Below are 26,151 nucleotides of genomic sequence, written 5' to 3'. Positions count from 1 at the left end.
TTTGTCTTTACCCCTGTTGTTCTTTAGTCTCTCTACATAGGAGAACTCACTTACCCTCATGGATTCAGTTACTTTTTTGTGCAGATGGTTTCCCCTGTCTGTCCAATAGTGGCTTCTATAGTGAATTTCAGTTCTTTTTTAGATTGCCTATTAGAGACCTTTGCTGTTTGTGGACTTACCGATCTTAAGAAACCTTGGATATCCTTGGCATGAAGTAATTGATAGTTTGCCCTAGCACCCATTTTAATTGTATATTCTTTGAGGCTGGAGTTAGTCAATCTGGTTGGTTCCATAACCCTGGAATTTCAACATGGCTTTACATATCTGTTCATCTTTGTATATTCAGTAATTCATGTGAAGTAATTAAAACTCATTGCTTTATGAAAAATACTTCACTACGAAACAGAGAAAGCTGGCTATTAATGTAATGATAGAAGTTAACAGAAAGGAATAGATATGACGGGGCATGGGTTTTTTTTTCTTTTTGCCAGATAACATTACGCATTTGAGTAAAATTAAGAATAGAATATCGGGCGTGCCTGGGTGGCTCAGTCATTTGGGTGTCTGCCTTGGCTCAGGTCGTGATCCCAGCGTCCTGAGATTGGCCCCACATCGGGCTTCCTGCTCAGCGGGAAGCCTGCTTCTCCCTCTCCTGCTTCCCCTGCTTGTGTTCCCTCTCTCTCTGTCTCTCTTTCTCTGTCAAATGAGTAAATAAAATCTTTAAAAAAAGAAAAGAATAGAATATCAAAATTAACTGTTGCTCTTTAGCAGTATCAATAAAATCTCTTAATGTTTCATATGGAAACAGGAAAAAAGGATTTAAGTTATTAATATGTAGCCTTTGTAAATGTTAAGATTAATAGATGCCACTAATCTGCAACTTGACACACTTAAAATTTAAATAATTATCTGGTGGTCCATACTGGCTTCTTAGTTATGCCATTATTCAAGTTAATCTTTTTTTTTTTTTTAAAGATTTTATTTATTTATTTGACAGAGAGATCACAAGTAGATGGAGAGGCAGTCAGAGAGAGAGAGAGAGAGAGAGAGAGGGAAGCAGGCTCCCTGCTGAGCAGAGAGCCCGATGCGGGACTGGATCCCAGGACCCTGAGATCATGACCCGAGCTGAAGGCAGCGGCTTAACCCACTGAGCCACCCAGGCTCCCTGTTCAAGTTAATCTTAAAAGCTTGTGGTGTCCTGTGGTTCTTACCTCTTTCTTTTGTGTGCCTCATTATGCCATCAGTTCTTAATTCTTTTGTTGCTTCTGTTGCTTTCCATTCTTATTTCTCTTGCCATGTCCGTGGCTTTAGCTTATTCCTGATCTTCCTGTCACTGTCCCCTCTCCATCACTTTTACATACCACATTCAGAATAATCTTTCTGGAACACTGTTTTGGTCATTTGACTTCTCTTCTAAGAAATTTATATTGGTTCTCCTCTGAGAATCATAAAAGTTTTATTTTCCTTAAATTGGTAATCACACACCTCTGCCATCTGACTTCATCCTGTGTCTTTGACCTTCCTCCAGATGCTTTACAATAGATCTCTTTGCTGTATAGAGCCAGCTGTTCCTGTTGAATTATTCTGGCAGTGAGTTCTTGCTGTTTGTTTTGGTTGTGCGGTTGTCTGTTGTTGGAAGTATCTTCTGAATATTCCTTTTTTCAAACCAAACCCTTCCCATTCTTTAAAACCCAGTTAAAGCCATACTTTAATAAACCTTCAAAATATAGGTTGTGCCTAATTATTTACTACCACATATTGTTATTTACCGTTGTGTATGTCTGTTAATTGTAACCTTCCAGTAATTAGTAACTTCACCTGATGTGCATTTGTAGTCCTTGTGTTGGTTACCACAGTGGTGGGAACACAGTATGTCCTTAATTTATCATTGGCACACCAAGAACAGTCTTTGGTTTGATATAATTCTGTGAGATAATGTTTCCTATATTTAGCAATGAACGGGGAGAATGAAGAAAATGAAAAAAAAAATCAAGCATATGCCCCCAATTTGTCCTATATTATTTATACAGTATCTTTTTTCATTTCTTTACCTCTCTCCTTTTCTTCCCATGTTCCTATATATGTTTAAATTCCCCAAATACAGGAGCCATAGGAGTATAACTTAAGCTAGTGTGTGGAGGTTCCAAGGAAATATATGTAGGTACTAGATAGGTAGTACTTTCTAGCATTTCAAACCATCCAGAACTGAAATTGATTGCCTTGGAAAGTAATGAGTTTGCCATTACTTGAGTGGTTTGTGCAAAGGCTGGACAACCACTTGGAAATCTGTAGCTGGGATTCAAGCATTGAATGGGCAGATGAGGAATAGTTTAAATGACTCCGAAGTCTCTTCCGTTTTTGAGATTCTTTGATTTTATGTTCAGTCCTCTTTGGTTACCACAGCAATTCAAAAACCATTTCATCTTATTATTTGCATTTGAATAAGAATGGTATGTTACAGTTAGAGATTGTACTCAATTTTTTCCTAAAAGTCAGATTCCACCTTATGGTGGAATTCCTGCACTCTGGATAAATCATAAGAATGTGACAGTATTCTCAGATTAAATCTGAAAGACAAGTTCTAAAAATGTTTTGAACATTTTTACTCTTTATGTTCTTTTATAAGGAAAAAAAATCACTGACTAGATGGATATAGATTTCTATTTAAACTTTGTTCTTAGAAATACCTGTGTAAGTAACTTGGTAGTTTTAGTTTAATTAGCAATAGTTGTATCATACTATTGACCTACTTGTCTTAATATAAACTTCTGATCTTTCTTAGAAAAAAAAATTGTCCTTAGGAAGCTAAAATTACAGGTTTTCACTAATACTCATCAGTAAGCTTTATTGTATTCTGTGACCTCCGTTTGAATTCCTGATCAGCCCAGATACAGGGAGAAGAGGCAAAAGAGAATTGATAGATACTTTAAATATTTCTCTGTTGCTAAACAAGTAATTATATTATAGGTACTTATATTGGTGGTCATGTTGTGCCCATTTTCACTATTAAAGTTGGGATGTAAAGGATTATAAAAGACAGGGGATGAAAGTGACTATATGGAGGCCGTTTTCTCCCCCTTGATCTTGACATAGTATATTTCAGATAAAATTATGATAATATTATTCTTTAAAAACATATTAAGTTTGTGAAATAAAATTTCAGTGATAGAACTACAGCATTCCTGTGAGGAATCTCTGCCATCCTTAGAAAATAGAAAACTGGAACTAGAATATTGGTAGGCAGTTGAAACTTATATTTAACTCGAATTATCCAGATGTACAGGTTTGTTTTAATTTATCACACCATTTTTAAATTGTTAAGGGAAGGTGAGATAAGTTACTACTATTTCCATGGAGTTCTGAAGAGGAGAAAGATGCATTCATTATTAAGATAAATGTTACCTGTTTTTATTTTTGTTAATGAGACTACTTAATGAAAATTTAAAAGGATACAGTTGGCTCAGATTATCCTTTCGTCACACAGCAGTGGTGTACCTGTAAGATGGTTATACCTTGCTGTGTAGCTACTGCAGCCTTCTTTTGCTTAATGTTTGCATGGTATTTCTTCTTTCGCGCTTTTGTGTTTAACTGATTTATGTCATTAAATATAAATAGGTTTCTTTTAGACGAGAAATACCTTTGGTATGCTCTTTCAGTATGTAGTTTCAATTTTTTTTTAAATTTCAGTGACTTTTTGAAATTAGTTTTTCAGTATTCTGTCTCCTTGTTTGAGCTTTCTTCTTCAGAGTCACTCTTACATGTAAGTTGGATTTTCATTGTCTAACTCCAATATTTGTCACTTTCTCTTGGATCCTTTTTATTACTTTTTTAAAATTAAAAACTTTAAGGTTTTTTTGTTTCTCCAGTTTTTATGGGCCATTATTTGTTCTGTTTATTTTTCTCATGTTCCATTTTATTTTCTATTCATTTCTGAAGTATTTTTCCTTTTATTTCTAATTCTTTCCTGAGTTTTCATTTTAATTCTGAATATTTCTAATTTCTTTCTTAAATTACATTTTATTTTTAAGTAATCTCTATACCCAACATACGGCTTGAATTTAAAACCCTAAAATCAAGAGACACAGTCTCCACTGACTGAGCCAGCAGGTGGCCCCAAATATTTCTAATTTCTTTTTTTTTCCCCCCAAAGATTTTATTTATTTATTTGGCAGACAGAGACCAGAGGCAGAGAGACAGGCAGAGAGAGAGGAAGGGAAGCAGGCTCCTGGCCAAGCAGAGAGCCTGATGCGGGCCTTGATCCCAAGACCCTGGGATCATGACCTGAGCTGAAAGCAGAGGCTTTAAACCACCCAGGTGCCCCAATATTTCTAATATCTGATTTAGTTGTTCTTCTGTAACTTCACCAGGCTTTTAACTCATTTAACACGTTCTTTCATTTCATGCATATATTTTTTGGCTTGTTTTAAATTAGTAGGTGTACAGTTTTGATCTGTTTTCTGAGCATATTTGTTGTAGAGTGGTTTCATTGTAGAGATGTTATTCTGCCTCTTATTCTCTTCTTCTAAAACTTTGTATGAGATTGGACCTTGATTCTTTTCTGTTGATCATTTTTATGTGGTATTAGTTTTCTTTACTTTTAAAAGGAATTGTTATTTAAGATAGCTTTTCTACTGGCACAGACCCCTCCCTTCAGTGGTTTTTGTGTTAGTGTTTAAAAATAAGGCCTCTTGTTTTCTCAGATTATTTTTGCTCTGTTCCTTTTCCCACTTTATACCTTCTCTTTCTTTATTTTCTTTCTTTCTTTCTTTGAGGGGGTTGGCTACTGCTGGAGTTTTGAATCCTTTCCCAGGACTTCCTCCTCAGGGTGGGGCCTGGTCCTAGAAAGGAAGTTTGGTGGTTATGTTACGAGAATTCATAGATAGGGGCTAGATTATTTTACCCCATTTCAAGCTTATTGTAGACTGTATGTATTTGCTGTTGGATTGGGTAAATATGCTTTTTTTTTTTTTTTTCAGTTTCATGTGCTTTCTTTAGATTGGTTCACTGTAATTTCCAGTTTTTATCTCTTTACTATTTTAGTGTTTTGTTTTCAGACCTGCCTGGTCCCCCATTAGTTGCAGATGTCATGCAGGTCAGTGGTTGTTAGTGCCTCATCTCTACCTCATAGCATTTTGGGGTTTGTGGGGATACTTGATCACCAATTTTTGTTGTAAATATTGACCATGTGGTTTTGGTTTTTCTATTTAGTGATTCTATTTTTTTTTTCTTTTTTTTTTTGTGAGAAGCTTTTGGGAGCTTTGAAAACTATCACCGCTATTAAAGAATTCCTGACAAGCAGTATTTTGTAGAATAAAATTTCATTTAAGAAAGGTTAATTTGAAGAGCTCCATGATTTAACCACATCTGACCTGTATGTGTTAGAACATTATTTACTCTCTCAAGGTTTTGACCCTTAGATAAATTTTCATAGTGCTTAATAGAACCAGGGACATAAGCTTTCAGCACACAATTCTTGGTACACATTTATTCAAGAAAACCCGCAGTCATATAACTTCTTTCTTATTTTGTGGAAGGAGTACTCATTATGAATTCTATCAGGCAGACAAAATTTCTCAAATCATGGCCAAATGTACAAACTTTTAAAGGTGATTGAGATTCAACTTCTGCCAACTCCTTGCCAGGATCATTGACTTGTCCTCAAAGAAGATCAGAGCAAGGAGCTGCTTGTAGTGTTGGGTTTATTTATTGCCTAAATATGCAGAGTGAGGTGAGGAAAGACATGTGATACTGTCTAATGAAATTGAATCTGTGAAGTTCAGTAAGACATTTGCATTTTTAAGCAATCCATCTGAGAAAAAGTTGCATGTATTCTGAATGTGAAGGCGTAAAATTATGCCCTTTATTTTCCTCTTGATTTTTAAATTGTTTTTAAGGTTGAAAAGTCAGTGATAGTTTTTAGAATTCTCTTTTACTAGTAACTGACTATAGCTCTTGAGTCAAAGCAGTGAACAAAATGGTAAGATATTACTTAGTGGAAGTCTTTGTTCATTTAACTCTCTTCATCTGTACTGCCTAATCTAGATGACTGAGAGAGTTCAACTAAAGGAATACTAAACTATTGAAGAAGAAAACTTATATCTCCATATAGAGTGCTATATTTGGTAGGAAGTTGTTATGTGGCAATGAATGATTACCTGTATGAATAGATCATCTGGAAACATGATTATTAATTTCATTGCATATAATATTTTAGAGGTGTGGTCACTGCTCTTCCCTGCTTTGCGTGAATGTAAGAATGGTAGAGGATAGCAGGTGTAGTGAAAGGCTGGGACTTTGTAGACCTGGATTCCAGTTTTGGCTTTGTTAACTAAATGTTTGGGTAATCTTCAGGAAGTTACTTCGTAGTGGCTCCGTTATCTTTAAAAAAAAAAAGAAAGAAAGAAAAATCACCAGTATCTAGTGCTATGGTAAGTTCTCAACATATTTTAAGGATGTCTCATTACTATTTTTATAGTGACCTTTATTTGCTTATGAATTTCTAGAAGCACAATACAGTGTACACAGGGCCTTCCTTCTAGGCAGAAAGATGGAGAAAGCATGTCGCATTTGAAAAAGAGGTAGTTTTCTTTGACCAGAGTATTGGGTGCAATTATGTGTCACAGGAGATGAAGGTGAAAGTTGCAATGGGGGATTGGTTTGGTCTTGATCCTATCAGTGATGGGGTTGGTGGGGATAGGGACAGAACAGGGAATGTTGTCTTAAATGTTATAAGTTGAAGAGTGGTATTTAGTGTTATGTTCCTTTTAAGAACCTAAATCTGACAGTCTTGTTCCTGCAATGGCCTAAGCAGTGGGTGACTAGATCTGGAACTAAAGTGGCGGCAGCAGGGGTTGATTACCAGGGGGAGGTTATAATAAATATTAAAGAGTTACAATCACTAAGCTTTCTGACAGAAGAGGGGGGAGTCCAGGATGACTCCGAGATGAGCCTTAAGCACCTAGGATGAAAGTAGTGGTTTATTCCTAGACTTCAAATGGCATGGATTTCATAGTAAATACAGATTACAAAAGAGTGTGAAGTAAAGCTTTTCCAACTTTGTTGTAATAGTGTTTAATTTTACTGCTTTAAAAGATACGTTCTCTGAATTTGTAACAACTAGCAAATGCTGCAACAGATAAATCAGTTTCTGAGAATATCTAAAAATTGTGAAAAATAGGAGAACTGGTACCTCTAATTCCAGATCGTCATTTAGGATTTTTAATTTTTAAATATGCGTGGTTTACTTATTTTGTTTTTTTAAAATAACAATTAAAACAGAAAGAGAATAATTCCCCAAGAACACAATTTTATGAAAACTGAAGGAATGGACTCTGTATTAAATATTTACAAAGAGTTCCTGAGACCAAAAACGGTGGCCCTTCTTTTCCAGCAGCTGGAATCCAAAAGATCTTGAAACCAGTCCTGAAAGCTTGCTCCTATGCAAGAAATCCTGGTGGCTTTTGAGAGGAAGATAGAGAACTATTCTGGAAAATTTCAAGTGGTAGTAGAGGTGAGTCACTGACATGAAGAATTTGTCCAGGGACTATAAATACTCATTTTCTCTTTTTCATTAACATTTAAAAAATATATACCCTCAGATAAGGCAGTTTGACAATCTTATCTTTGTGTTCTAAAAATTTTAATGAATAGAAAATAGTAGAATAAGTAGTATTCCCTCATCCACATAAAAATAAATTTGTTGAAATTTTAAGAAGGAAAAACAGATACATTCAGTGATGTAACTTCCGCAACAGTTGTTTTTTTAAGAAGATGACCATGCTGGGAAAAGATATGATAAATGCCGTATTTATACTTTGTATTTTGAGTGTAAGATATACTTGGATGGAATTTTTAAAAATGTATTAATTCGATTTGATTCATTACCTCTTTGATCACTAGAACACTGTGTTCTCCTAGTAGGAGTGGAGGATAACAGTGAAGTCTCCTTGTTCTGATTCACATGCTGCTTGAATATGGTAGCTAAGCTTCCTCTGGAGAGTATTGTTCAGATACAATGCAGGATTAATACGCCTCTCTTAATTATCTTATTGTTTTGGGGAAATGAGAAATACATGGACATGGCACAAACTTCAAAGGGTACAAAAGTTGCAAAGTGAATAGTCTTCCTCCCATCTCTATCCCTCAGACATCCAGTTTTCCTCCACAGAAACAACCATATTTATTAGTTTCTTGTATACTTTTCCTGAAGTATTTTGTGCATATATACAAACATATGTAGTATATATTTTTAGCTGTTTTCATATCCTTACACAATAGTCTTTGACCTTGTAGGTGAGATTCCCTCACACATCTATTCCTCAGAAAATTGGGTAGAAGAGTTTTGATTTATATAGTTTTATCTTTCTTCCTCCAGATTTAGTGTAGACATGTAGCACCTTTCTATTACATACTAACATGTAAGATTCTATTGATTATTTTAATATTTTACATTTTTGCCATTGGGAATTTAGAAGGTCTAATTGCCACATTATAACTTAATCGTTTACAGCAGCAATTAGTGATCTCAGTCCTTTATTTTGTAGCTGCTATTCTTTTCCCCACCTACTCCATTTTTTAAAATAGCCAGTAAACTCCAAAGGGCAAGTCAGTACACACAAAAAATTTCGAAAACTATACAGGTAGCTTCCTGAAATAATACATTAATGTGAATTCTAGCTTAACTATAAATGGCTGTTGACCAGGCACTACTTAGTGTCTGAGAGAGAAAATGCAGGAAACATTATGGGACAGATAGGAGGTAGGTACTGAGAAAAGAGAGAGTGCAGAAGATGAAAGAGAGGGGAGGTCCAAGGAGCCATAGTTCTTAAACATAGCCACTGAACCTAGACTGGACTGTAGTTTTAGTTGAGCTAACACACGTAGGAGTTATACCCTGAAGTGATTATATCACTTAGTTGGAGTCCACAAAGAACTCTGCTTTCCAAGATTTTGGAAGACTAAAGAAAGGCGCTGGGTGGGGGGGCTGGTTTGACAAATTTTATTCTTATTAACTTGGAACTTTAGGTGGTCCGTCATTTATCTTGGCATTTAAAGTTATTTCCTAATATTGAGAGAGACTTAAACTTAGGCACATTTTGTTTCTATCTGTTCCTGTTACCTCTTATCTTTACATCTATTTCTAGGCTCTTTTCTCACTAAAGCTGATTTTGTGTGCTGCTTAATTATTAGTTTTTTCATTGGAGATGCCCCCATTGACATTAAACAGTGATTTCCTATTACATTTGTTTGCCTACTTACTGATCCTGCCTATTTTCTTTTTATCTGTTCCCACTTTTTGTGACATTTTTTACTTTTTTTCGTTTTTTTTTTTTTAATTGAAATACAGTTGATATATAATGTTACATTAATTTCAGGTGTACAGCATAGTGATTTGAGAACTCTGTATGTGTAGTAGCAAGTGTAGCTATTACTATCTGTCACCAGTTTTTGTATGCTTTAGTTTATTAAATTGTACAAATCCCATAAGTAAATGTAAACTTTAAATTTTAAAGTTTAAAGTTTAAATTTGAATTTAAACTTTAAATTGACAACCCCAGTTCACTTGAGTCTCTTTAAAATATTAAAAACTTAGAACTCATTTAGCATATAGGTTTTATTGTTTTTAGTGCCAAAACTAGGATTGGGTGAAATGTTTTTGTAGAAAGTTCCAGAAATAGAAATGTTTTATCTGCATTAGATTGTGAAGGAACTATGTTAGCCTGTAGGTGTTTCTCGGCACTCTAGTTCAAATAGTTAACTTTTGAAATTGAATCTCAGGTGCTATGTGAGTCTTTGGGCATGGGTTGTTTTATATATTGGATTATGTGGAGAAACTAAAAACACACAGATTATGGATCGACAAGGACAAAATACTTTTAATAGTAGGTTTTGAGATTCTTGAGTGTGATTTATTATACCATTTTCAGGTAAAGCCTCCCTTTGCAATTACAATGGTGCTGATTTTGGATGAAGGTGTTTCAAGCAAAAAGTACAATATAAAATTGATCTTTCTAGGAACATACAGTGTTTAAAATGAGGACAGATTGAATTTGAAAATGAACAATAACACTAATTTTAAAGTATGTACTACCTAATTGGCATTTATCAAAACAGTGAAGTACAATTTCACTTACTCTTCAATATAAGTATATATTTTTCTTAAAGTAAAAATGCATATTGAATTTTTATTATCATTTCCTTGTCAAGAATTTCAGTATATATTCCGCTCACCTAATGTTTGACTGTTTTTTTAAAAATCTCATTTTGAGATGAACTATAGTTTATTAAGTAAATACCTATTTAAAAATATTTTAAAATAAACAGTAGAAATTTTGACTTAAGTAATTAAGAGTCCTCTTCCTCCCTTTTTCATGTTTGAAGTGTGAGAGAAAGAGAAAAAAAATTTACTGACAGCATTATATGCTTCTTTAAAGTCAAAGAATTTTGAAAATTGGTAAATTTAAAAATTTTTGATAGTATATTTGATATCCTTACAGGTATTCTCCCCTTTTGGAGAAGTGAAAATAGGTTTGGAAATTAGAAGTTTTTCAGAATTGTGCATAGTATTAGGGTCTGACTTGATTTCCAGGAAGCTAGATGGTAGTTGAAGTAGCTAGCTCATTACCGATAACTTAAGTCTCATTATAGTTAAAAATAATAAAAAATATAAAACTTAACTTTTTCTTTAAAAAGTAGGGTATTCCCTTTATCATCTCCCTGCCCCCACTTATTTGCAACCAGTCCACTCATCTCAGCTCTGGAAAACTGAATCATAAGTTGCCCAAAAAAAGCAACTAAAATTCTCCTCCAGAAGTGCATTTTGGCAAAGCATTTTGGTTGAGAGAATCTAAAAGAAAAGCAATATTTTAATAACAGAATGATGTTTTAATAAAGGAGGCAAAACCTACAGTGTTATTCTGTTTTGTGGTGAAATTTCCTGGACACTTCTGTTGATTAGCTGGTGCCTGGTGGGAAGGATTGGGACTGGGGAGCTTGGTCCTAGTCTAAACTCTGTAACTGATTCGGTATTTTACTCTAGAGAAATCATATAACCTCTTTGTGCTTTCATTTCTGTGTCTATAAAATGAAAACTGAGCCTCTAAAGCCAAGAGCCTGGTGTTTCTATGTCCTGAAGGAGATAATCCTCGGTTCCATTAGATGCAGCCTGAAATCTCTAAACTCCTAAGGGCTGATTCTGGTTCTAACAAGAGTCAAATACTCATGGAGATTAATAATCTTGGGCTTGTTACTTAACATCTTGGTGCTTCAGTTTCCTTTCCTGCCAAAATAGGAAAATAATGCCTAAAGCAGGGTTTTTTGAAATTTCAAATGGCATATATGTGTGTGTGTGCGAGCACACACACACGATTTCTCTAATATATGTGCAATTTACAATTATATATGTATAATTTATGTATGAAAGTAAAGTATTGAGGCTATTGCTTATCATTGTAGTTGTTAGGATATTTTCATTATTTTTTTTCCGAATGCTAGACAGAATTTGCTCCTCAGGGCCAATAGGATAAATTTTCATAACTGTTGTATATGGCCTTTAAATGTAGTGTTATGAAACTTTGACACTGACCTTCCTCCCACACTACTATCTTCTACTTTTTAGAAACCTAGAAACCATCTGAGCGTTCTTACAAAACAATCTTTATACATCTGTGATGTCACTGAATCCTTGTTTCCTCTAATCCCAACTAACACACACAGGTGCACCTGTACCCAGTCACTTTTTGGTAGTGGACTCCTGTAAAAATGGCTCATTATTTCACATTATTTCTCCCTTTCAGATTTTTATACCTCTTTTTTTCGCTCTTGTCTGATTGTGATGGGTTACATCCCTAGAACAACAGTAAATAAGTTGGTGTAATACACGTGTATGCCTTGCTCCTAATAATTTTTATTTTGTCAAAATATTAAAGACCTCCATTAAATATTTTATATAAAATGTGTATAATCATATTCATTGAACATAAGATATCTCTGTAAACAGCACCTCTATTTTATGGACTCAAAAGAAAAAATTATCAATTGCAAGACTATCAAATATGAAGAAAAATGAGATATGGCATACATAGTAGATATTGTTTTTAGTCTTACTAAATTTTTTGTTAGAATTTCTCTGTATTCTTGTTTGCTTGATGGAAACTTCTCAAGTTTTTTTACTTTCATAGTTACTATGAGTTACTTTTTGCTTTATTGCAGATATTGTGCAAACTAAGAGGCATTTTTCTTGTAGCTCTTCCTAAATGTTTACTACCTTTATGGTTACATAACTTGGATCATCTTTACTTCTAAATTCCCACCATGATACAAAAGTAAAGCATCATTTGAATACTAGAGATGGAAAACATTTTTTCTTTTTTAAAGACAGGTGGGCTGTACTGAAAGTTTCTAAGCTCTTCTCCCCACACACAGAATTACATATTAGCTCTGCTCATATACATGCTAGCATGTGTCCTGACATAATAGAGCCCTCTGACTTTATATTGTCAGTTTGCCTTACACAGGTTTTCTCCCCTCACTTTATATACCCTTGGGTTTATCATACTTTAGCTTCTGTTTTCTCTCCAAAGCTAACTAACAAAAGCTGTTTCATTCTTTTTCAGTTTACCATTCCTTATATTTCCCAGCCCCTTATTAATTCCTTTTCTTACCATCTTGTTTACTCGGAAAGAGTACTTATGTTGAGTATTTATGTTGAGGTGGGATAGAATAGATACCAAGAAATGAGAGTATATTAGTATTTTGCACATCTTAAAACTCTCAGTTGGGAGAAAAAAAGGTCACTGTATTTTTTTTTTTCAAAGGTTTTATTTATTTAAGAGAAAGAAAGAACACACATGTGCAAGTGCAGGGGGAGGGACAGGGACAAAGCAGGTTGAGTGTGGAGCCCAATGTGGAGCTTGATCCAACTATGACCCTGAGATCATGACCAGGGCTGAAATTAAGAGTCAGGTGCTTAACTGACTGAGCCACCCAGGAGCCCCATGTCACTGTATTTTTTATTTGAAGGAAGATGGCTCAGCCTGTGTACTCTTGAATGCTACAACTCAAGGTGCATACCTGATAATCTGTTAAATCTGGATTGTCTTCTCAGGGATGTGGGTGTGTGTCTAGGAAATCAGAAGAAAAAAGAAGGAATTAATACAGACTGATCTTTCTACCATTTAAAACATTTTAAGGAACCTAAACTCTGTGTAAATGATGTAAAATGTTTTGTAACATTTTACATGTATTTATTTGTAACATTTGTAACATGTATTCATATAAAATGAATAGTGTTTTGTTTGTAAATGTTACTTTCTAATGTAATAGATTATCCAGGAAGTACTGTTTGGCTAATCCTTACTCACAGAAGATACTGAAACATAATTAAACTGGATTAAGTGATTATCAGATTATTTTATGCCTCTTGAGTAGTTAACTGTTCTTGGGGTTTATAGATTTTAGGAAGGCTTTGGGTCATAGGGTACTGTTTTTTGTTTGTTTGTTTGTAGGGAGAGGATCCATAGCTTTCAGCAGATTCTTAAAGAGATTAACCCCAAAGAAATTAATCCACTCCTGTGGAGTTCTAGGTTAGCACTATTTCTTTTTCATCTGTTCTCCATTGTGATCCTGATTGTAAATTATGAAAACCCAAGAGTATTTTGAAACTCAAAACAAAATTTGATCTTGAGTTGTTACCTTGGAAATGGTAATGCTGTTCAAATGGCATACCTAAAACAATAATAAAACTGCCATGAACTACCAGGGAATTACTTTTAGGAAGTAGTGAATATAAATAAAGATGATATTGTTTTCACAGAAAAAGACATTAGAAAACTGTGGGTCCACGTAAATTGAGTAAGTGTGAATTAAAACTATTCTTCTACTTTGAACTCAAGAAATTAATTTCATAGTTGTGATTTATTTTTCTGAGAGGAATATATATTGGAAATAATAAATGTTACTTGGTATTTATATATATTTGTATGTATATGTATATCTATGTGTATATAGTAGTTACTTTTTAATATTCATATGACTAATGAAAATACTTGGTTTTTCTTTTTATTTTAGTGCATGCAAGATATGGGAAATACTAAAGCAAGACTACTCTATGAAGCCAATCTTCCAGAGAACTTTCGAAGACCACAGACAGATCAGTATCCTTGAAACTTTATTTATTGTGGATTTTAAAAGAATTAACTCATTTTTATACTTTGTATTTTAACTTTATATTTAGGAAGATGCGAACTTTATCAGACTGTTATTTATTAAAGATCAAAGTTGGTTTGCCCTGAGCTGTGCTTTGTATGTAGTAAATTTTTAATAGTAAGTAATACTTGATCTACATAGTATTTTGATATAATTATTACCAAGTATAAAGTATTATGACTGATTCTTCTTGATCTCCAGCTCCTGATTGGAGAATATACATTGTTTATTATTTTAGAGTATTATTAGAGATTTGACTTGTGAGCATCTTGAATAGTTTTAAAATTTATTTCTAAAGAGATCTTCTTGATCACCTTTATATAGTAATCATATTTATGTTAAGGAGTTTGGCATGTAGGCATTTAAAACGGCAAATCACATGTTTAGTGTAAGTGGACCTGCTGAAGTAGCTTATGCTAATATTTACTGCTCACATTTCATCTTTGTTACAGGTTTCACAGCTGTGTTTGCTTTTACAAATCTGCCATAATGAATAAGTAGAATATTTTCTCACAGGCATTTTAGTCATATGTTTTTCACATTTGTTAAAGATAAAGTCATTTGATTATATAGGATTTTTCAAACTTATATTGAAGTTTGAGGAAATAGCTCATCAAAATTGATCTGTTCTTTAAGATTATCAAATTGATTGTAGGTATTTTTGATTCTATCCAAAGGTGACAATAAGGTGCAGTTTTGACAATAAAATGTAGTTTCTTAAAGAGCAGTTATGTATTACCCATTTGTATACTAAAACAGTTCATGTGGTCAGACAGTGAAAAAAAAAATGCAATCTTAACAGAGTAGAGTCCATTATATATATTTTAATATTTGTATAGAAACCTTTTAAATTTTATTTAAAAAGTTGGTATTTGTATTTGGCCTTTTCTATTTCTGCTCCCTCCACCTTCTTCCCCCAAATTTAACAATCCGATATCCAAGGCTATTTTTATTATAGCAGGTTCTTAGGGTAAAAGTGGGAGGTACATTTCAGACATAACAGATTGTGTGACTGGAGGTATGAAAGAGTGAGGGAACATGACAGGTTTTGATGTGACAGGTTCATGTTTAGTGGGGCAAGGGGCAGAAGAAGCTTACTTTCCAGATTGTGAAGGGTTTTCAGTACCAGATAGAAGCAGTGTGGACTTCATTCCATGTACTCATGGAAGTCGAAGGATTTGATAAGCCATGAAGGGTTTTGAAGCAGGAGAAACATTAGAAGCATTTAATTCTACCACAAGGAAGATTAGTCAGAGGAAACCTTGGAGTTGCAGACCATGTAGAATGCTAGTACAGCCTTGAAATGAGCAATGATGAAGTTATAAATTAGAGAATTAGATTAAATTAAATAGTGGCATTGAGAATGGATAAGAAGGAATTGGGAATATTGGAAATTGGGAAAGCAGGAGCAATTGGATGAGGTTGAGATTGGCTGTGTTTCTGACGAAAGATACTGAGATGACCCCCAATTTTTTAAAGCTTGGTGGAGGTTTTATAGATAAGATAAAACATATTCCCTGAGAGAAGAAATTCAGTACCAGATAAAGGTTGAAGGGTCAGAAATGAAAGGTAATGAGCCATACTTTTTTGCTTTGGGCAGATTGAGGTGTCTGTTGGATGTATACATGGAGATCCCCATTCAGTAGCTGGAAACGCGGGTCTAGACCTTAAAAGAAAGCAGGAAATGCATTGCAGATTATGGAGTGATTTAGCATGTAGATGATAGAAAAGTGTTGCAGTTATGTTTACCCAGGGCAGTACTCCTTTATTTTTTTGTGTGTGTTTTATTGAGCATCTTGGGAATACTGTTTTCTTTCTCTGAAAGGTGAAGGTCTAGGGCAGAACCCTGGGAATAGAGCATTAGTAGAAGAAAAGACAACTGAGTGAGCAAGTATGTCCTAGGTGATTTTTACCAATTGCTTGCTGGTTGTATTTATTCTTTTCTCTCTGGTTCTCACCCCCAAGCTTGAGTAGACATATTAGATTCTTCAAATGGAAGAATCTCCAGTTTGTGGAAGTTTGTGTATATGTGTGTTAGGATTTGTTTGGTTTTAGTTTTTTTTACTTCTTTTGAATACTACAGGGTAATTTTTGGTAGTATCCTTTATTTGGTTCCTTGTGGGTGAAAATGGCTTCCAAGTTACTTAGTCTATCATCATGATTCCACATTTTTTTCAAAGAAGCTTTGAAGATATTTAGGAAAGGACTGTATATAGCTTCTCAGTATCTTCTTACATTGAACTATTCTATGCACTATTTTGTGTATGTTAGTAGGAATATTATTTCTTAAGTAATTACCATTAATTTTATGATGACCCTTATAGAAGTAAAGGATTAATGAGGTAGTGAGTTATTAATTCTGATATTTTTGCTGATGTATTTTTAAGTATTTGGTACTTACTTAAACATTTCAGGGAAGATACTTTTTACACTGAATTGATTGGCCTTGGGTATGATTATATCCTTGACCTTTGACACACCGAAGATACAACAGCTAAAGTAGTCTTAATGCTAAAAAAGGTTTCCTGTGTGCCAAGCACTGAGCTTGGCTTTTTATCTTCCTTATTTTTTTAAATTTTACAAAGAACCCAATGAACTGGAGTATGTTACTTTCACTTTGGGGGTTGGGAAGGGTAGGATTATTATTATTCCACCCTTACTAAGTTATTAAGAAGTTATTAAGAAACTTCTCAATGCTTCCAGACTTTTCCTTCTGTAGAAGGGCACTTGAATATATTTTAATGATGATAGTCTGAGTAAAATCAATGTTGCCACATTTGAGTCTTGATGGCCTTTAAAAATAGATAGGCTTATGGTTTGGGATTCTGCAGCTAGATCATGAGGTCTAGGTGTAGATTATAACTTTTAAGTACCTGGTGTAATTCATTTCAGGCTTTTGGATTATGTATATTTTTGCCATTGTTTGCTCAAGAATGCTTATTTGGGTTTTCAAACTGTTACTTCTAAAGTATTTACAAATTATGATTATATTTATATGAGGTGTTGATTTCTTACTATTCATAAAAAAAATCTAATGGTTATTAGAAAATACTTAAAGAGGGATTTTGTCTAAACAAATTTGAGATAGATGACTACTTTGAGTATAAAATGGCATGTCTTGGACCGTGAGACCAGACCCTATATCTAATAAATTACTATGGCCTTTAAAAATTGTTCTACCTTAAATATTACAGCAACATCACTTTAGTCCCCTCTTTTAATTATGAAACATTGTGATTTGGAGGTTTTATTAGGGAAACCAGTAAGAAATGAGTCCCCTTCCTTTATTTCATGAATCATTCTAAATTTCATTGCTCTTTAAAAAGCCTAACATCTCTGCATTTTTATTGATTTAAATATCGTTGCCTCATCCCCAGAGACAAGTGGAACCAAAGTGAGTAAAACTCACATAATATGGGGCCTCACTGCATTCTTAACAAGATTTGTCATTTTTTTTAAAGCTTTACAATTTACAGAGTTGTGCAAAAGCTGCTGTGAAAGTATAATTTCTCATGTGGGATGTGGTTAATTATAGGCTGCATGTACTAGTGCATGACAAATGATAAAGCTTTACATTAAGCTTTTCATTATTTTAGGGTATTTCATCTTATCTAAAAACTTTAATTACTTCAGTTCCATGAGGTCTGTTGTGCACCAAAGCTAATCTGCAGTTCTTCTCCTTTGAGCTTTTCAAGATTTTATTGCTGTCAGTGGTAATATGTCTGGAACTGGAAGATTTGGTTCTTGGGACTAAATATTAATTTAATTGTCTTTAAAAGGGTATCTTTAAGGAAAGGAAAAAGAGTCAAATTATAAATAAATATGTTAAGAGATAAAATACAAAGTAATATTAAACTTTTTGGGGGCTTGGTTAGTATCATTTGTTAGTTTTGAGGACAGGGACAGTTCAGGGTACTTTGTTGAATGTTTTGTAACTATAGGCATGGGGAAAATTCTGAGGTATTTGTTTTTGTTTACTAAATCTCAAATCAACCACTTAAACTTGAATTGTTATTAATATTTCTTTACCTTGATTTCCTGAAAATATTATTGTTCTATTTCTAATTTTTTGGTTTGTATTATTGATGTCTATCAGTAAAAATAAAAAATCCTCATGTCTCAAATGACACCTAGAGACTAGAAAATGAAGATGAGTATTGATTGATCTCCAAATCCATTGGTCTTTTTGTCGCTGTTTCTCAATTGCTCTGTCTGTTTATACTTGATGATATGCAAGCCATCTTTGCCCTGAGCATTGTAGTTCTGTCCATTACCTCCCTTTACCATGGTAATAAGAGCTAAAAATTAAATAGCACTGTGTGCCACTTGCTCTTAGGTCTTTACACACACTAGCTTATTTAATTCTGACAATAATCCTGTGAGATGGGTCTCAATGGTATCACCATTTTAAAGGAGAGGAAACGGAGATACAACATTATATAAAAGCAAAAGCTAACTCCATTTATTGAGTGCTTACTGTCTGTTAGGTGCTGCATTAAATGCTTCATATGTATGCTCTCAACAACTTTATGGGTTGAGTGTGATTATCTTTTTTTATGTATCTAGGTTATAAGTTCAGCAGATTAGCTGACTTTGAGGTAATAACAACTGCCAGTTAAATAATAAGTGCCTATTGGACCAGAAATGAGGGTGTACGTTGTTGAGAATTAGTACTAGGGTCAGCATGTAATGCAAAACTGTTGTTAAAATGTCTAAATTCCTTAAGTTGTCTGTAGTGACAATTTGTAGACACAGAAACGGTCTGTAAATCCAACTTGACGGTTTTTTGCCCTCTGGGCCAAATTGGGATACAGTTCAGAAATAAGTAACTACAGGCCTAAGAGCCAGCTCCTGTTTTTGTAAATAAAGTTTATTAGAACACAACCATTAATTTATGTATTTTCAAGGCTTCTTTGGAGCCACAAAGGCAGAGTTGAGTAGTTGCAACACAGACCAACTATCCTTCAAAGTCTAAAATATTTACCTTCTGGCCCCCTAAAAAAAATTTGCTGACTGTAGTAATAAATCATTGTTTGTTTAGGTGAATTAACAATGAAAAATTGGCTTGCATTTGGGACCTTGTACAAATATACATAAAGACTGTGATATGTTCTTGCTCTAAGAGGTACATAGGAACTGAGAGCGATCAAGAATATAGCATGTTCTGTAAATCACTGTCCTTTTTCAGAAGACTCCCATGGAAAAAAATTTGTGGTGTGCTTTGATTGGTTTTTGGAAAGTAATGTTTTATATTAACAGTAGGAAGATCAAGTAAGTTCTCTTGCCTTCACGATTTATTTTATCTTATTTTAATATCCTTGGAAAACATCAACTTTCGTCTCAGAATTTTAGAAATTTTTACTTCTTAGATTATTTCTGAGAGGGTTTTGTATCCTAAGCAGAACCAGATTCAGCTATATTTGAATTATTTATATAAGATACATTAAGTATAAATTAAGATTTCATTGATACCTGTTACTTCTGAAAATTCACAGCAACATGTAATTTCACCAGATGTTTGTATTGTTTTTCACTTGAAAACATTGCATACTTAAAATGTTTCCCTTTTTCAAATTCAGTATTTATAAAACCATCCTAGTTTTCAGTATTTTAGCTTTACTGTTGGTTAAATTATTTTATATATTCTAACTTTAATGAGTTTTTTCTCTAATAGTAATTTTTAAAATCGTAAACCATGATCATTTTTTCACAAATAGAGTAGTAATTTCGTAGACAAGAGTAGTAATCTTTCCAAGCTTTAAGGTATAGTATACTCTAAACAATATCTAAAATGAATATTGTTTCTATCTTTAAGAAGGAAAACTATCAGTGTTACTTTCTCTAATATTTAAACATAAAAATTATAATTAAAGAATTAGGATCTCTAAAAACTTTCTGTAGTTAAAAAATAGCTGTGTGTGTATATATATGCTACATTGCATTTTATTTATAAATATAATTGCTGCTAAAATACACGAGTTTACAAGTATATGTACAAATAATAAATATATTCCATATCATCTGAAGTGACAATGACATCAGTCTAAGTGAAGTGTATGTTCTCTTCCTTTTTGTGGAGGTAAATAATTGTGTCTACAGTAAAAATTGCTCGATATATCCATACGCATAGACCTAATCCAAAAGGCCAACTTTTTTAATTGTTTTATTTTTTTTCTGTTAGAAAAATAGAAAAATGTATATTGAACTTGGATTTACAATCATGAGCACACTTAACGTTTAGCTGATTACAAGTTTGAGTAAAATGACATTATTGCATTTTATGGAAATACTGGCTTATTTGTAGTAACTTCTTGATATCGAATTGGCTGCTAAAATTTTCACATACCTAAATAAGCAGCCTGATGGTAGGTTTGGGGCCTTTATCTTAAAAGGGTCTCCAAGGATACTTTGAAAATACCCTCCAAATTTGACATTCTTTTCTAGATTTTAAAATATTTACTAGCATTAGCATAAAATAACTGATTCACAGATGAACTGGTATTGATCAGCAACATTCTGAAAAGGTTGATGCTAAACATTCCTAGTTTTGAATCACAACTCTTCCTTGTACTGTAGAATCCCAGAAGACTTTTTAAACTCTCTGTGCCTCACTTTTAGTTGTGAAATGGTACCTACCTTATAGGTTGTTAAGAGGAAAAAAGGAGATAAAGATCATGTAAAGTGCCCTTCACATACTCAGGTTGTAGAAACTGTCTTTAAAAATAGCTTTCATTCAGCTGACTTAATAAATTAAATGTTTAGATTTCCCCTTTTGCCTTCCCCGGCCCACTTTGAGAGCTTTCATAATGCCCCAACTTTTTAATATCCACTGTATATTGGTCAGCTCTTTCTATTACCTGTTGCCTCAACTGTCAATTTAAAAGGCTGTTATTAACTTCTAATAAGGAGTTGTTGACTGAAAATGTTTGCTTTACTGCTTCAGATAACTATTCTTTTGAACAGAAGGATGTCTTAATGAGTATCTGTAGAGATTGTATTTCAGTATAATTAATTTCCTTTGAAATTCTTTGTATTTTATTTTACACATTTAAAAGCACTGTCCCAGGAAGGAGTTCATAGGCTTTGCCTGACTACTAAAGGGGATCATGGTGCTGAAAAGGTTATGAATCTCTGGTGGAAGAATTCCCATTTTAGTGAAATATGATAAAGCAGTGACTGAGTGGTAAGAGAAGTCAATATCAGATAACTCAAAACTCTGAAATCCCACTAGAAATGGCTCATTCTGTCAACATATAAGGCTAGTCCAGCTAACTCCAAAAATTTAAATAGTACTGACTTTGGATGTAGCGTCTTGACTTCTCCATTCCTCAGCTTTGAAAGAAAAAAAAAAAGGCGTCCATTCTTCTGTAATACAGGGAATCCTCTATGATGCAACCAGGGGAAGCCATGTATGGTGGGAAAGAACAGAAGTATTGAAATCACAATTGTGTAATTTTTCTAAGTTGCTCATTATTCATCTGTGATGTGGAAATTTTATATATATATATATACATACATATATATATGTATGTATATATATATGTATATATATACATATATATATAAATTTATATACATATATAAATTAGTGGGTTGTGGAAGGATTGAAATAAACTATGGACAACACATAGTACACAGTGTCTGGTACATTGGGGGTACCACATGGTTATTAATTTCCTTACACTGAGAATTTAAAATGAACTTTAATGGAGTTTGGTTGGAGGTGGAGATTTGGGGAGTGTGGTTACTTTTCATTCTAGAATTGGGTTAGGTGGTTTTTGTTGAATGGGGAGAACTTTTGTGGCCAAAAAAAAAAAAGGTAAGTTACAGAATTTAGTTGCAGAAGTAATGTGAGAGGAAAGCATAGACTGGGGAGGAGGAAACTTGAATGTAGAGTGTAGGCTTTGTGGAAGGAATGAATAAAGGGGAGTATAACATTGTCACTGAACTCATGCTTTTCCTTAAGTTATCTGTTTTCAGAGCAGTGGAGTTTTTCATCAGAGATAAATATGAAAAGAAGAAATACTACGATAAAAATGCAATAGCTATTACAAATGTGAGTAAAATCTTCATTTGTATCACCAATTGATGTTTGTTGAATAGATCTCAAACTTTTCTTTTTTTAAGATTTATTTATTTGAGAGTGAAGGAATGGGGAAGGGCAGAGGGAAAGACTTTCGAGCGAACTACCCCCTGAGCACAGAGCCCTACTCAGGGCTCCATCTCATGACCCTGAGATCATGACTTGAGCCGAAATCATTAGACGCTTAACCCACGGAGCCATCCAGGCTCCCCAGATCTCAAAACTTTTAACATACAAAACAGTTTAATTTTTTGTTACTGTAAAATTATATGTAGTTACATACTTGAAAAAATTTAAACACTGGAATTTTTTTTTCACCTATTTATGAGTGCTCACAAAGCAGAACTCTTGATTCAGAAAAGAATGTGCTCTGAGTAAATGCCATTTATTAATTTACGAAATTTGCAGAAAGATAAATTCACTACTTGAAAAAGGGGGGAAGGGAAAATTATTTCACTTCAATTCTGGAAATGAATGAAAAAGAAACAAGGCAATTTATTGTCTCCTAAGGGCTTTAGTGGATGTGTCCAGACATATGTATATTAAGACGTAGCATTGTAATTGGTTATTCTCAAGCATTTTGAAACCTAATTGTTGAGACCTTATTGTAGTGATCAGTTATATCTGTTTCTTTTTAGCTTTATTCTGATTAATTTTTCTCATTCCAATTAATAACAGTTTAAAGCTAGTTGTCTTTACTATTGCAACTGGATTATTTGGTTTGTTTTTGTTTTTTGCCTTTGATTCCTAGATTAATAAGCCAAGCTGTAAACAGTTAATCTTGTGGTTAAGTAAACTGTCAAGCAGTTTGGAGATAATAATTTCATCTCATTTTGTATACAAATTGGGTTTTTCTTTTCTGTCCATATGGAGAAGCAATATACTAAAAAAGTTGATAAAATACTAACAAAGTAAGGATATTGTAATACATTGGTCATGAAGAAGTCTTGCGAAAAATGTATAAAGTGTCAAAATGTATCTTTTCAAACAAAGAAACCCTGTATGTAGAGTTTAGTCTGCATTTGGATATAGGAGAGGAAATCTTTTGAAAGATTGATAAATCATATATACAATGGAATATTACGCAGCCACCAGAAAGGATGAATACTCAACTTTTGTGTCAACATGGATGGGACTGGAGCAGATTATGCTGAGTGAAATAAATCAAGCAGAGAAAGTCAATTATCATATGGTTTCACTTGTAGAGCATAAGGAATAACATGGAGGACATTAGGAGAAGGAAAGGAAAAGTGAATTGGGGGAAATCAGAGAGGGAGACGAAGCACGAGAGACTGTGGACTCTGAGAAACAAACTGAGGGTTTTGGAAGGGAGGGGGTGAGGGGGATGGTTGTGCCGGAGGGTGGGTGTTAAGGAGGGCATGTATTGCATGGAGCAGTGGATGTGGTGCATGAACAATGAATCTTGGAACACTGAAAAAAATAAGATGTTTAAAAAAAAAAGATTGATAAAAATTGATAGTATTGAGAACGCTACTTACAATGTCCATAGAATTAAATTTAGTTTGTAGTATTATGGGGGGAAAAAGACTGACTATAAAACATAAGTAATACATTTTCATATGAAATTTTAAGAAATCATTTTTGTATAGTTTATAAAAACATATGGCTTTACATTATATATCCTTTTTTACCCTTCAAGTTTTTATTTAAATTGTAGTTAGTTCACATAGCATACCGTGTAGTATTGGTTTCAGGTGTAGAATTTAGTGGTGCATCACTTACACACAACATCCAGTGCTCATCACAAGTGCCCTCCCTAATACCTATCAGCCATCTAACCCATCCCCTACCTTGTTCCCTTCAGCAACCCTCAGTTTGTTCTCTGTAGTTATAGTCTCTTACATTTTGCTTCCCTCACATAAATCTCTTAAAAAATCCTAAACATTTTTGTTGCTTTAAATTATATTTATATTATTTTTTTCCTTCTTGACAACAATTTGGAAATTGTTTTTATGTAGTAGTAGATAGGAAAACTGTTTTATCTTTGGAAGATAGCTGTTGCTATGGAATACCCACCCGCCCCGCCCCCCCCCAGATGTGATAATGTTCAGTTAACAGATTTCTTTATTCATTAAGAGATATGTACTGGGATAAAATATTTAGGGATCAAGTGTCATGATATCTAACTCATTTTCAAAGAAGAAGAAGAATAAATAATTTTAAATGGTTCAGTGAAACCTGGGAACTGAGTGTATGTGTATGTCTGTCTATGTAGAGAGAAAACAAGGCATGGCATGATGTTAACATTTGATGAGTATTGGTAGGTTTATAGAGGTATTCATTCTACAAGTTTTTACATTTTTTTTTTACACTGGAGAATGGAAATACCAAGGTAGAAGATTGTGTATTCTTGAGTTTATATTATTTATATAATGAAAATTTAGAAAAGCTCACAAAAATCACATTTAACCCAAGGGAAGATGTATTCCACGTATTCATTTATAAGCAAATAATAATTTTTAAAAAATTTATATTCTAACAAGTTTAAAACATTTCTTCCTCTTTCATGGCAATCAGTGTGTAAACAACTAATCTTACATATCACTAAGAATTACATTATATATTTATATATTTTGTTTTGTCTTCAGTAATAGGTTAAACAGTCATTTAAATTGTTTCTGGTCACTTGTTACAGTCCCAGGATCCTGGTATACTGAACCAAAGAGGGCATGACCTTTGCTTTCAGAGAGATTTAATTTCTTTGGGGGGATGAGACAAGGTTAAAAAGATAAACCTGAGACAAAGTCTAAGAACTGTATATGTAAGATACTTACGGAACACTAGTGCATTTAAGGGAATATCTAAGGAGAGACAGTTTGAATACTAATTATGCTAGTTGTACTCTGATAAGATGATGTCATGAAATGGCTATTAAGCTTGATATGGCTCTTGATATTAAATGGCTCCATATTGTTTTATCTTTACAGGTTTTGTGTCTGATTTTTATAGTTTTTCTATCTTCTCTTAGCTGGCATTTTTTAGTGTTGACTGTAACAGCAGTTTCAAGTTGGCTTTCCTTCTTAATTTTTTCATTGCAATTTTATTTTCCTCTTTGGACTAGAGCTGATCATGATGTATATATTTAGAGCAGTCATAACTGCTCTTATTATTTTCTTATTATAAATAAGAGTAAGGGCCTAAAGATTGACCCTGTTTATCTATGTAAGGCAGTAATTTAATTTCTTAAACCCTTTTAAAAAATGACAAATTTCTTGCCCTTCTGAAACATAAATATTTCAGATTGTTGTGGCAAAATACAAAGCAATAAACTTCAAGATAACAGTGGCAAAGAGTTTGGCTGTTTTTCTGTGATATTGCCCCCCTGCCTGCCAGGCCATTTAATGAGTCCATGAACTAAGCCCCATAGGAATCCATCATGTAGAGTATGAAGAATCTAGGATGGTACTGCCTTCATACCCAGGCATTTATTTGTAGTTATAAAAACTGCCTTCAGTAAGCTGTTAATAAATGTGGTATCTGGTCATATAAACATGATGTGTCTGAGAAAACGGGGAGGTTTGTATGTGCTGCTTTGTGGAGGAACCTTATGGTCTGGCTGTATGATTTTGAGTGCGGTGCAGTATTGTAAGTGTGAATTAAGGGAGGAAACTTAAAGGGGAAAAGCGAAGTTTAGACAAAACAAAAACAAAGGGGGCACCTGGGTGGCTCAGTGGGTTAAGCCGCTGCCTTTGGCTCAGGTCATGATCTCAGAGTCCTGGGATCGAGCCCCGCATCGGGCTCTCTGCTCAGCAGGGAGCCTGCTTCCTCCTCTCTCTCTGCCTGCCTCTCTGCCTGCTTGTGATCTCTCTGTCAAATAAATAAATAAATAAATAAATCTTTAA

The 26,151-nt window shown here is 33.8% G+C and overlaps 1 protein-coding gene across 2 annotated transcripts in view; it reads left to right on the top strand.

Moving 5' to 3' along the window:
* The window catches only part of LOC111152136 (small ArfGAP 1), a 174,560-nt gene that overhangs the window by 47,165 nt on the left and 101,244 nt on the right, over nucleotides 1-26,151 (top strand). For both annotated transcript variants that reach the window (XM_022510440.1, XM_022510441.1), the window contains exons 3-4: nucleotides 14,068-14,153; nucleotides 22,186-22,261. In XM_022510440.1, coding sequence (XP_022366148.1) covers nucleotides 14,068-14,153; nucleotides 22,186-22,261 — 162 coding nt within the window. The remainder of the gene's footprint in view (nucleotides 1-14,067; nucleotides 14,154-22,185; nucleotides 22,262-26,151) is intronic.

Source organism: Enhydra lutris, unplaced genomic scaffold, assembly GCF_002288905.1.
Source record: "Enhydra lutris kenyoni isolate GAN:26980312 unplaced genomic scaffold, ASM228890v2 scaffoldscaffold28, whole genome shotgun sequence".
In the NCBI taxonomy this organism is placed as follows: domain Eukaryota; kingdom Metazoa; phylum Chordata; class Mammalia; order Carnivora; family Mustelidae; genus Enhydra; species Enhydra lutris.
Note: the sequence above shows the minus strand (reverse complement) of the source record. Positions and strands in the feature narration are given on the sequence as shown.